Source organism: Coffea arabica, chromosome 3c (assembly GCF_036785885.1).
Source record: "Coffea arabica cultivar ET-39 chromosome 3c, Coffea Arabica ET-39 HiFi, whole genome shotgun sequence".
Classification (NCBI taxonomy): Eukaryota; Viridiplantae; Streptophyta; class Magnoliopsida; order Gentianales; family Rubiaceae; genus Coffea; species Coffea arabica.
Genome location: NC_092314.1, coordinates 15161292 through 15174030, shown reverse-complemented (window position 1 = coordinate 15174030; position 12739 = coordinate 15161292). Strand labels below are relative to the sequence as shown.

Sequence of the window (12739 nt, the reverse complement as noted above, 5' to 3'; positions counted from 1 at the left end):
AACAAATCAGCAAATTGGTGACTTGAATGAGCAGCAGCAACAACATCAGCAACCACAAGGTGAGGAGTCTACAGCACAACATCAGCAAACTGAAGACTTGAATGAGCAGCAGCAACAACATCAGCAACGACAAGGTGAGGAGTCTACAGCACAGCATCAACAAACTGAAGACTTGAATAAGCAGCAGCAACAATATGAGGAAGCACAGGGTGAGGAGTCCACAGCACAACATCAACATGGAGGAGACCAACCTATTGGCCCTGACAGTGAGGAATGGAATGAACCTGTGACTGCAGATGAAGACTTCCTATATTCTGGTGATGAAAATGGGCCTGACTACTCATATTTCAATGCTTCAGTGGAGTTTAACAAGCCAAATTTTGAATTAAAGGTTGGAAAGAAATTCACTCATTTTACAAAATTTAGAGAAGCACTTGTGGAATGGAACATTAGAGAGGGATACGAAGTTTTATATATCAACAATGACAGTTGGAGGATAACTGCCAAATGTGCAAAAGGATGTTCTTGGAGGATTCATGCAAGCAGAATTAATAGAACTGACACTTTTCAGATCAAAACACTAAAGGGAGAGCACCATTGCGGCAGAGAGTACACTAACAAGCATGCAACCTCAACTAATCTGAGCAGAAAGTTTCAAGAGAAGGTTCGAGATGACCCTAATTGCAGCTTGGATGGCATTATTAATGATGCCAGAAGAAGATTCATGGTTAATATAAGTGGCAAAAAAGCATACAGGACTAAGAGGAAGGCCAGGGAGGCAATCAAAGGTTGTGATATGGAGCAATATGAACGGCTGTGGGATTATGCTGCCACGGTTAGACAGTCAAATCCAGACAGTCATATAGCTATACAAATAGACAGGAGGTCTATTGAGGAAAGGGCAACATTTCAAAGGTTATTCTATGGTTTAGGTGCTCTTAAAAAGGGCTTTCTTGCAGGTTGTAGACCAATCATTGGCCTAGATGGTTGCTTTTTGAAGGGGCCCTTTGGAGGTCAGCTGTTAGCAGCACTTGGAAGGGATGGGAATGACAATATGTTTCCCATAGCCATTGCCATTGTTGAAGCAGAAAACTATAATAGCTGGACTTGGTTTTTGAAGGAACTGATTACTCATATTGGAAGGGGCAATGTAGTGCCTTATACCTTCATTTCTGACAGGCAAAAAGGACTGGTACATGCTATAGAGGAGCTATTTCCTGGTGCAGAACACAGATTTTGCCTTAGGCATCTGTTTGAGAATTTTAAGGCAAAGTTCAAAGACAGTGAACTGAGAGAATTGTTTTGGGCTACTGCATCAGCAACTAATGGTGATGATTTCAAGAGAGCATTGAATGCTTTGGAGATAGCTCAGCCACAAAATGGAGAGAACCTTACTGCTGCTGGTTGGTTAAAAAGGCTGCCATATCACTTGTGGTCTAGAGCACATTATGGAATGGCTGCTAAGACTGATATTTCAGTCAACAATTTGAATGAGAGTTTCAACAACTATATTTTAAAAGCAAGAGACGAGCCAATTGTGACTCTTCTTGAATTTTTCAGAAGAAAGCTAATGCAACGATTGACATTGAAGAGGCAAGGCATGGAGTCATATGGAGGCAGATTGTGTCCAAACATTATTGAGAAGCTAGCCAAAAGTATAGAGAAGAGCAGACATTGTATTGCTATATTTGATGGTATTGAATCATTTGAGGTTGATGGTTTCAACAGAACCTCCGTCGTGAACTTGCAACATAGAAGCTGTTCATGTGGTGCATTCCAGTTGACTGGAATTCCATGTGTGCATGCTATTTCTGCCATTCAAAGCATGCGGATGAAGGTTGAAAACTATGTCGATGAGTGCTATAGTAAAGAGGCATACTTGATGGCATATGCTTATAGCATTGGAGCTGTTCCATCCAAAGAACACTGGATTGATAGTGGAATGCAGCTGTTAAATCCACCATTTGTGAAGAAACAACCTGGGAGACCTAAAAAACTTAGAAGAAGAGGTCCGGATGAACCGAGAGATCCACAAAGAGCTTCCAAAAAGGGGTTGCCAGTATACTGTAAGAGATGTTTAAAAACTGGCCATAATAGGAGAACTTGTAAGGAACCTCCTCATCCCAAATCCAAGTTGTATAAGGTACATTTAAGTACTTGAATTTTTCTTGGACTATGTACTCTTGATAATTATTCCAGCAATAAATTTTTTACTCTGGTTGCAGGCTCCAGCAAGCAATACCCAGCGAGGGGCAAGAACAGCTTCCACTTCAGCCCCAACCAGAGAAGCACCAGTGCATCAAGTATCTCAGCAAAGCAGCACTGCTGCAGTTACTGATAACAACCCCAGTTCTCGATCCAAAAGATTTAAGAAAAATTAGGATCAGGATGCTCTTTTTTGTAATGACATTATTGGCATATTTTGTAATGACATTGTATAATGGATTAACATATTTTGTAAGTGATGCTCTTTTTTGTAATGACATTATTGGCATTATTGCTCTTTTTTGTATTGCTATATATTGGATTGTGGTTATCATATTATGACTATCTAAATTACAGTTGGTTTTGTATTGCTATATATTGGATTGTGGTTATCATATTATCATATTAGATTGTGGTCATGACAGTTGGTTCATGACTAAACAGGTTGTATGATTATTATCTTTCTTTCAGACAGGAATACAAATCATGACAAAATTTGGAATTTTTTCATAAACTAAAATCATTACATTATTTAGTACATCATTATACTGCCACTAACCAAACTACTATTTTCTATAAGTAGCAATAACTAGAGATAAACAACAAATAATAAGAGACAAAATCATTATCACTTTCAACATCCCCACAGTGCCTTCAACCGTGCTCAACTTTGCATGTAGCCCCGACAAAATGTCACCATTGTTCACAACTAGCATACCTTCATTACTGTTCACTCTTGGAGAGAACCCAGAACTTTCGTCTAATCTTGTTTCTGGACTTTTACTAGTACATTCATTGCCCATTCCATCCCTTCTTAGAGGATTGCACCATGCCCAAAAGGAGCAGGATTGATCTTCACAAATGTAATACAGCCTACCTTTTGAGGGTTTGTTGGACTCCACGATCTTGATTTTTGCTCTTTTCTTGCAGAAGCATCGAGACCATTCATACCTTAGATCTGTCAAACCTCCTCCAAAATTTGCAGAAGTGGACATGACGACTTCGATATACTCAGAAGTAGATTTTCTCCCTTTTTCCTTTCACTCTTTGATAGCTTCAAATATATTCTCCCCTAATATGTAGTGCCTTCTATATAGCAACTGAAGGGTAGATTGGGAATGAAACTCACGATCTTTTCAAAAGAACCTCGCAGACCCATCATCAGTAGTTCGCTCAGCCGGTTATAGGTCTATTTCCACTTCAGTTATGAAGTTTAGGGCGTTTATGTGTATGTTTCTAAACGATAGGGGGGTTCCGTGTCTTTTCGCGAAACCATAGGGGGGTTCCGTGTATTTTTCCCTTTGTTTTTTGAGCGCAAAAGCTCTGATTTTTTTGTTTGTGGATTTTGCAGAAACCAATTCAGTTCTCTGTTGTAAGGGGAGATAATAGAAGAATGGCGGTGAGTTTTGCTATTGTTCTTGATCAAAGTTGATCTATAACTAACGCTGCTTTTTCTTTTTCTTTTTCTTTTTCCAAATTTCATGTTTAGGAACTGTTCTACTATTTGACTGTTTAAATTCTATGTGAGTTAAAGCTTGGATTTGGCCAATGTGATGTGAGTTAAATATTTTTTGGGAAGTTCGGGGCTCAGTAAATCAAATGGCTTTTGTATCTTCGAGTGTTGAGGATCAATACAAAGAGGAAAATCTATGAGGATTTTTTTCCATTTTCTCCTGGTTTTTTTGACATATTTCTTGTTATATTAATAAATGACAAGAGTGTTTGACTTTTCATGATTTAACATTTTATTTCTCGACTTATTTGAAGTAGATTACTTTTCACCTGGTTTAGTATGATGTTGTGATTTACATAAGCTAGTGCTGTTGAATATGATATTAATGTGAAACTCTAGGTTTCTTTTTGCATTTCCGGTACTCCAATCAAGCTCCGAAATTTATAGTGTAGATAGTGCTGATCAGTGATTAATTTTGTTTCTGTAGGTATTCAAAAATATATGTTTTTATGAGTCCTTTTGTTGGATGTTATTAAAGAAATGACGTTGGCAATGTGTCTAGAAATTGCTTCTGATAGACAAATATCTTTTATGGTTAAAGAAGATAATTAGGTTCTACTGTTTTTAATTTATCATTGCTAGTGCTGTTGAATATGATATTAATGTGAAACTCTAGGTTTCTTTTTGCATTTCCAGTGCTACAATCAAGCTCCGAAATGTTATTAAAGAAATGACGTTGGCAATGTGTCTAGAAATTGCTTCTGATAGACAAATATCTTTTATGGTTAAAGAAGATAATTAGGTTGTACGTTCTTTAATTTATCATTGATTTTTACAAAAAAACTACTCCAGTTTTTGGTTATTTCATCTCATCATAATGTTTTGAGGCGAAATTGATTACATTTGTTTTTTCTGTACAGTTGAGGCCCTGAAATTGAAATTCTGAAACCACTGCTCCAAGAAAAAGAAAAATTAAAAAGAAAAAGAAGGAAGAGAAAATAATATATATATATATATATATATATATATTTTCCTTCATCCATGTAATTGTAAATCAAGGTAAAAAAAGAGTTGCTAATGTTGTGTGTCGAATGAAACTTTAAGGAAGAATCATCATTCTAAGGATATGGTTTTAGAATTTTTATCATAAACCTCAATATGGTACTTCTCAATTTTCTTCCCCTGTCACTATCTCTTGAAATTATAAGTGTGTTTGGAAGTTTCTCTGCAGTTATCTTATGCTACTTGGTTAAAGTCTAATCTGGACCTCACTTGTGTATGGCATGAACTGTGGTTTTTACATTTTTTTGGAAATCCTTCAGGCAAACATGTTAAGGTTGTATCTGACTTGCATAAGGAACACTCTTGAAGCTGCCATGTGTCTACAAGTACGTATCAAATGCTGCTTTCAAGGAAGTTCTATGCAGGACAAATCTCTGTCTCTCTAACGCCGTAATACACAGTACAGATTGTAGCAATGCATTGAACCAGCTAACATGATGTTAAATGTTGTGTCTTCTAACTTTTGTCAGATACAAGTTTGGCTGAACTTTTGCCTCTGAGTCTCTAACAATTCAAAAACAACTTCATATTTTTTATTTAATATACTTTTCTGATTGAAATCACAGAATATGATCGGAAACAGATAGAATCTGAATCTTGGCATTGTTACTTTACATAAAGATGATATCTTATCCACTATAATATTGCCATGTTTTCTTTGATGAGAAGTGGTGCCTTCTGATGATTTCCTTTGTCTTGGCAAAAACTGACTGCAGAACTTCCCTTGTCAAGAAGTTGAAAGACATAACAAACCTGAAGTTGAACTGAAGTATGTTGCTCTTCACTGTTGTCACATTAGTTAGTTTCAATCGCTATGCTTATTAAATTCTAAACTTTCAATTTTGTGATAATTGACAAATATAGCATGCGAGTTAGATTACAAAAAGGTTAAGTTCTTGCATGCTGGTCCGGTTTGTAGTGATCTTGTATGTTCTTCATAGTTAGGATTGGCAGCAGTCTCTTTTTTTCTAATCAAGTGCTATATTTCTGATAGAGTTGAAACTTATAAAATATCTGGGTTTGTATACTCTTGTAATTCCTAGAGTTGATATGACTTGAAAATTCTTGTGAATCTTTTGATGGTCTCAAGATGCTTCTGATATGCTTTTCTTTTATCTGAGTTTGAAAAAAAAAATGTGGCCCATATGACAAACAGTATGCACTTTGAGTAGGAGGTTAAGTCAACATGTTGATGCCATTCTTAGGTGCCAAGGATTGCAATTGCATCTTATAGAAATATTAACTATATTCTTTGGATTCTATTCTGACTCTGGCTGGAGCATGGGATGTAAAACATATAGTTTTGCTGGCTTGGTCCATTAGTGAAATTCTTAATTAGTAGTATAATCCTCACTTCAGGTCCTTCAGTAGTGAACAAGCGGGAAGATGTAAGAATCGTCTGATTGTGCCAGTTTTTTAGTGTTGTATCAACATCTATTTTAGAATTTTATGGTAGCTATTCCAAGTAGCATGCTGATCTTATTGATGCTTTGGCATGGGTGTGTCTGGTGACTGAAGGTGGTTAAGTCATTGGTCTCTTCTGCTATATTTTGCGCATGATTATCATGTAGGCTATTTTAGACCTTCTATGTGTCTTTTCTGTGATGACAATTTACTGTCTGGTACTTTTCTAGCATAAATGACTAATTACATTCATGAGATTTGTATAACTTTACATTTTTTAATTTATTTTCAGGACTAGCCCAGAACTTCTGCTTAATTCTGTAAGGACTGTTTCACTCACATCTTTCTTAATATTTTTTGTCTCCTTGTTAGTGGTTTTAGTGATTTTTGATGTCTAACGATGTCTAAAGTGCTGTGTGTGGACTCATGCTTTCCCCCTCCCCTTCCCTTTCAAAATGCTGAGTTGGAAATTTGTCCAAATGTAGCAGCATTTATGTTCATATGAGATCTGTTGCTGTGGTGCCTGTACATGTTGAGGCATCTGATGGAACTTTTTGGGTCACTTTCAAATGAAAGTAATGGGACAGCAACTACCTCAAGTAGTTTAATTGTCAAAAGTGACTAAACTTCAATATCAGAAATGTTCTTGTTATCCCTCCATGATAGAGTGGCTAAGGACCTATGGAGTCTGCAATTCCTTGTTCTCATGCTGCATTTTTTTCCTGAATTGCCCTCTTGGATTGAAATATGGATGTGTACATTGGTGTTAATTTCTCTGAACATGAACAGCTCTCTTTCTTTGCTTCTTTCTTTCTTCTATTCATCAGTTTCATTGCGTAAAATATTGTTAGAACATGCCATATTCTATTTTAAAACCAAAAAAAAAGATGTTGTCTATTTGTTGATGTCATGCTATATCCATATCTTATCTATGCTCTACATCTTAACATTCCATTATCATTGCCCCTTGTCTTGGGTGCTTCTAGGACAAAGTTGCTTAAGAAATTGGTAGGGTCTTTGTTTCCTGTGCTTTGTCGGAGTGGAATTCCATTGGCTACTGCATGTTCTGTTCTTATCTTGTTCCAAAACGTTAGAATGTAAAAACTTTGTTTGAAAGATGTCTAAAACACTTAAAAGGTCTTTTGTTATTGTAACAAAGAGTGTTTTGTTATTTATTAATCCCCCTTCAAAATACCATAACTTTGGAGGCTTTGAACATTTTGATTTTCTTATCCACAGTCCTAATGCTGTCAGATTGTCATCTTTCAGGTTGTAATATGTAGAAATGAGGCTGAAAAGTGCTTGATAGAAACATCAATTAATTCTCTACGTATAAGCCTTAAGGTAAGTTCCTCACTTATTTATAAGCATGACATCACATTTGTTGTAATGCTGTTGTATAACACATTTGCACATACTGTCAAAAAATTTTGAAATGTCAGGAACATGAAGAACCACTGACCCTTGCAACAGCCTTCCTCTTTGTTGAACCACAGATAGCCTTCCTCTTTCTTTGTGCTTTTATCTAGTTCTGTAGGACTTTTTCTATTCTTTTCCTTCTTCTTGGTGATGGGTGAGGAATTGTAAACTGTCTTTTTCTGGGATTGGTAAAGTAACACATACAAGTACCCATTTCAAGCATCAAGATTTCAGTAAGGCTTAAGCTATCAAAATTTTGGGAGCTAAGTACTTATATTACCAGTTTCTACATATAGTTATGCATGAGAATCATTTCAGCCGCAGAATATACTTTTAAAAGTGCATTTCAAATACCCAGTGAGTGGAAATGGCTTTGTTTAGGTGATCATCCGCGAAAATGAGCACATGTTAACTAAATACCTGTTTATGCTAAAACTCGATACTGTCTCTCTTTTATTGAATCTATAATGCTTTCTTTTGGATATGTTGGAAAATAGTTGCCACTTCGAAATATGGTAGAGAGTTTCACTTTCAATTTCCACTTCTACCCCCAATATATTTACACATTGAATTTTCTATTACAAAAAATGACGTTGATGCACCAACAGAGTGCATGAACCCAACTAATATGTGGGAATACATAGGAGAAAAACAGGCTACTTTGTCGGTTAACATCTTGACTGAACTAAGAGAGTACCATGGCCCCACCTTGTTTAGGTACAAGAAAACAATTCCCTCCGTGTGATTATTTGTGGCTATGTTACCCGGGTGCAAGTCCAAAATGCAGTAAAATTATGCAACTTCACAGTTCTAATAATAAAAAAAAATGCTCCCAAAATGCTAGGCTCAAACCTTGATGGAGGGAGTGAGAAAGGGATTTCTTTTCTTTTTCTTATTTTGTTCTTTTAAATTTTTGGGGCACAGGTGAAGCAAGCATATGAACTTGAAAACATTTTGACAAAGAAATTCCTTAGATTTTTGTCAATGAGAGCAGAGGCATTTCAGGTACTAAGGAGGAAGCCTGTGCAGGTATGTATGGCAAAATATATGATCAGCTGATATTAATCTGGATTTTACCTATAAGTTCTATCTTTGGAGTTTGACTGATTCTCTGTGTTACCAAACTTGTTACAAGTCCATCGGTCATCAAAGGCATAAGGCCTATTAACTGCATACCTGTCCCAAAAGACTACCTGTTAAGTTCTGACTGGAAATTTGTGAAATGGATATCAACACAATGTTATGTGTAGTTCTAGAAATGATCCATTGTAATACCAAATTATGAGATTGTAAATGCGATTGCCCCTAGGAAAGTGGTATAATGTGAAAATTTTCTTATGGCAGTTTTGATAACTTGAAAGTTTTTGTCAAAAGTGAGACTTATTGGCCTTTAGCAAAATGTGATAGATATTAAGTGCATTAAGTGCTCATGTTACTTCAGAAGAGGACTTCTGTATTTTCTTTTGCTTCCTAATTGTTCTTGAGTTGGATTGAGCTCTAACAGATAATTCATGTGCTTTCCAAACTCTAAAATCTAAATGCATATTAAATGTAGCTAGCCACAAAAGGAAGCTTCTATGATTTGGATTTGAATCTAAAAACTATTCTCATGCTTTTCGATCACGTTTGATGTTTGCCTTTCTTTCTGGAGCCTCCAATGAATGGGTTTAAGTCTCCTGATGCATGCTTTTATGCGTGTTGTTTCCTGGTACTCCAGAACTGCCCTTCTTATTCCAAGAATCAATTTAAGGCGATTGTAAGTCTTTTTACATTTATTCTGAAAGTGTAAGAAGCTTTGAAACTAAATTTCATTGGCTTCAATTAAAGAAGATTTACTCCACAATCATCCATAAATTGATGTGAAATATATGTTTTTTTTTTCTTTAAATGCATTTAGGCAGTCAAACATGGAAACATCTTCCTCTAAAATAATTGCAATGCTGTATTTTCATTTGGAGCCTCATATTGTGGTACGACGATATAGTTGGACTTGTCAGTGCAGATCTATGCTGATATGACATTTTCACCTAAATAGGAAGCATGAGCATCTTTATGGTCCCATGACATAAGATGCACATAATTAGGTATTAGAACCAGGTAAATTTGGCGACCACTTGGCAATATTGAGTTTGCCTCCGTGACATGGAAACATCTATTAACTTTTCTGCCAAGGATGGCCATAGTGCAAAAGTGCTTGAATGGAAAATTTTCATCACATTGAAATACGTTTGTGTTTTTCTGGTAAATAAAACTGGGGCAATTACATCTTTTAATCAGGCTGTTACTTGACCTTGTAAAATAGAGGATTGCAGTGACAGATAAAGCCATTATCTATTGACTTTCTTTCTCAAAAATTTCAAACATCTTAATTCAACTTCGTCAAATCATATTTTTCATCCGCAATTGTTCTCTGGTCAAATTTTATTTGTTTCCATTTCCTCTTTAGTAAGTATTGAGAGATGTAATCAAGAATTAGAAAAATGTTTTACAATGATAAGCACATTTAGTAGAAAATTTTGTACAATGATGATACATTTAGTAGGTCAATCTATGGCCTTGTATGTGTTCATTCTGTTTCATTTTCCGTAATATGGTGATCTAAGATACTATGCTGAGTAGTTTAATGTAGAGGTGGACATTCTTTGCCATCCTAACAATTTTCATCTCTATTATTTGAGTCAATATGGTGATGTGAGATTTTAGTTCATATTCCTAGTTCTTTTTCAATTTTGGCACAATCAATAGTAAAAAAGATTGGTGTTTCCTTTTACAAATGAGCCGGCTTTACTGCTGTAAAGTTGCATATTGTTTCTACCTAATTTGCTTCTAACAATATATGCATGGCAATATCTTTTGATTCAGAGGCTTTAAGCTTTCAAATGGCTCATTTCAGGGCTACGACATAAGTTTCCTCATCACAAATTATCACTGTGAGGAGATGCAAAAACAGAGACTCATAGATTTTATTGTTCAGTTCATGGAGGTAAGATTTTACTGAGTTTAGATGTTGATAATCTGCCTGTAGTTTTACAAAAGTTAAAATAGATAGAAAACTTGTAGCTGTTCATTGGCAACCAAGGAATTAAATATATCAATCAGAATTTCAATTTCAAGTTGATAATATCTTCCTCTTTACTGGAGAAGGAATTTCTGCTACACATCAAAAGTGCTCAGAAATATGTCAGATTAGGCTATTGGTGAATACCATTTGTATTCAAGTTAAATTAACATTCTTGATATATCATTTATGAGGGGAATGTGGTTTCTTAGAACACTTGCTTCTGGTGCTTTTTTTTTTTTTTTTTTTTTTTTCTTGGTGCTTAATAAATTCTAGGGGTTAGAGACTACACACGAGGTTCGAACACTTTTGCTTCTTTAAATCTTGTTCCAATTGATGTCACTGGCTAGATCAGTAACATGAAAAGTAGTGTAGTTAGGTATTATTTTGTTATGCTACCTTGACCTCACGGTTTCAACTTGGGAACAAAGACATTCATTATGTGTTGATCCTTCACTTATGGATCTTCAAAAATAATCAATTATCTGCGTCTTTAGCACACCATTTTTTTTTTTTTGGGGGTTTAATCAAGCCACTATTTGTTCACTCTTTTACATACCCTTTCAAGTTCATCCATAGATGGTTCCATATGAACTTTCTTTTTGGGTTTGTTTCACTTAGTTCCTTCAATTTCAGAATCTAGCGCACTTGGCCGCTCATTTTGTTTCTTTGCAGCTGCTGAGAATAATAAACGGGCTAAGCATGCTAAAGTTTGTCATTGGTTCTTAGGTACTTGGCACCAATTAGAAAGAAAGTGTGCTGATTGTGTAAAGAACCAGATATTATTAATACTGGGATTATTTCTGAGTTGTAGAGTACTATGAAACAAGTGATCATTTCGTAACAAAATTCGGAAAAGGAGATGCTGTTCCTGTGCAGATTTTATTAATGACTAATGATTATCTTAGCAATGTGGATCTCATTTTTATTAGTTTTTGCTTGTGCTTGAAGTTCTTTCAACCTATGTCCAGTTCAACAAAAACCATGCAGTTGCTAGTTAGAAAGTCTTGTCTAAACTTTTTACTTTCCTTGAACTGCAGGATATTGATAAAGAGATTAGTGAACTGAAATTGTCTGTGAACACACGAGGAAGGCTTGTGGCTACAGAATTTCTGAAGCAATTTATCTGAAGTTTTCAATATATATATTATTTTGTTGTGGTGTAGTAGAGACTGCTACAATTCTAAATGTAGATATGGCAAAATGACATGCAAGTCATTGGGATGGACAGGGATTTGTCAATTGCACTTTGTGAACATAGTCAAGAGATTTGCTAAGTTAGATTCATCATAGATACACAGTATACTTATAAGCTCAAGTTTGTAGACTTTTGTTTTACTACTCCCCAATTCTATGGGCAATTATACAAGATTAATATTGGTAAAGTGAATCTGATATACTTGGGTTAAATTTGTAAACTTTATTGGCTAGAGTGACAAATTCTTCATTTCTTATGTACCAAATTCATTTCTCATTTCTTATCACTTTCATGTCCAAATCCAAATAAGTATAATTATAATAGCATCACAATGTGATTCTGAAAAAGAAAATCATATAACTCTAGTCCATGAGATCTTAAAACACGGGTAATGGGTGAGATTGTGTTTAAGGATACAGATGTGAATAACGTTCAGTTGGGAGATTAATAAGATAGTTTAGGTACAAAATAATAGTTAGATGACAGACACATATACTTCTGTAACTTTGAAAGTTTACCCACGTATATAAAACTCCTTCCAACATTATGGCCTTGTTTGGCAAGCAAGGCTTTGGCCAAATTTGTCTGTTACAAGTTTTTTAACAACTCTAACTACAATAATCTCAAAAAACTTCTCAAAATTTTTAAACTATATACTTCAAAATATCCAAAAATTTACACATTTCAAAATTTTTTCTACAACTTCTACAGAAAGTTATAATGAAGTTCTAGACAAGCATTTAAAAAACTCACTTGCCAAACGGGACCATTGCATGTATGGTCTGGGATTTTAAATAATGGGGAAAGTATCTACAAATTAGTGATGGAAATTTCTCAAAAATAGGGATAAAGAGATCAAAAAAATACTAATATACTTAAAAAATTAGTACTTGAAAAGTGTCTACACTATTAGAATCACAGAATTGCAGTGTTTGTCATC

General features: G+C 35.2%; 1 protein-coding gene across 2 annotated transcripts; it reads left to right on the top strand.

The window, feature by feature from the left end:
* The first annotated feature begins 3524 nt into the window (after window positions 1-3524).
* On the top strand, window positions 3525-11888 carry LOC140037651 (actin-related protein 2/3 complex subunit 4-like). Of its 2 annotated transcripts, XM_072082362.1 has the most exons (8): window positions 3525-3604; window positions 4981-5046; window positions 5437-5489; window positions 6417-6444; window positions 7394-7468; window positions 8468-8572; window positions 10437-10526; window positions 11642-11888. In XM_072082362.1, the coding sequence occupies exons 1-8, from the start codon at window positions 3599-3601 to the stop codon at window positions 11729-11731; spliced, it is 513 nt and encodes a 170-aa protein (XP_071938463.1). In that variant the 5' UTR covers window positions 3525-3598; the 3' UTR covers window positions 11732-11888. The 2 variants fall into 2 exon arrangements, with proteins under 2 accessions (XP_071938463.1, XP_071938462.1); XM_072082361.1 differs by lacking the exon at window positions 3525-3604 and having other exon boundaries at window positions 4871-5046.
* Window positions 11889-12739: the final 851 nt, after the last annotated feature.

Bases quoted from the DNA above. Each gene is read 5' to 3' on its own strand.
- LOC140037651 (XM_072082361.1), top strand. From the start codon at position 4,942: ATGAACTGTGGTTTTTACATTTTTTTGGAAATCCTTCAGGCAAACATG. The intron at 8,573-10,436 runs GTATGTATGGCA...GGCTCATTTCAG, and splicing joins TAAGGAGGAAGCCTGTGCAG to GGCTACGACATAAGTTTCCT. The intron at 10,527-11,641 runs GTAAGATTTTAC...CTTGAACTGCAG, and splicing joins TTATTGTTCAGTTCATGGAG to GATATTGATAAAGAGATTAG.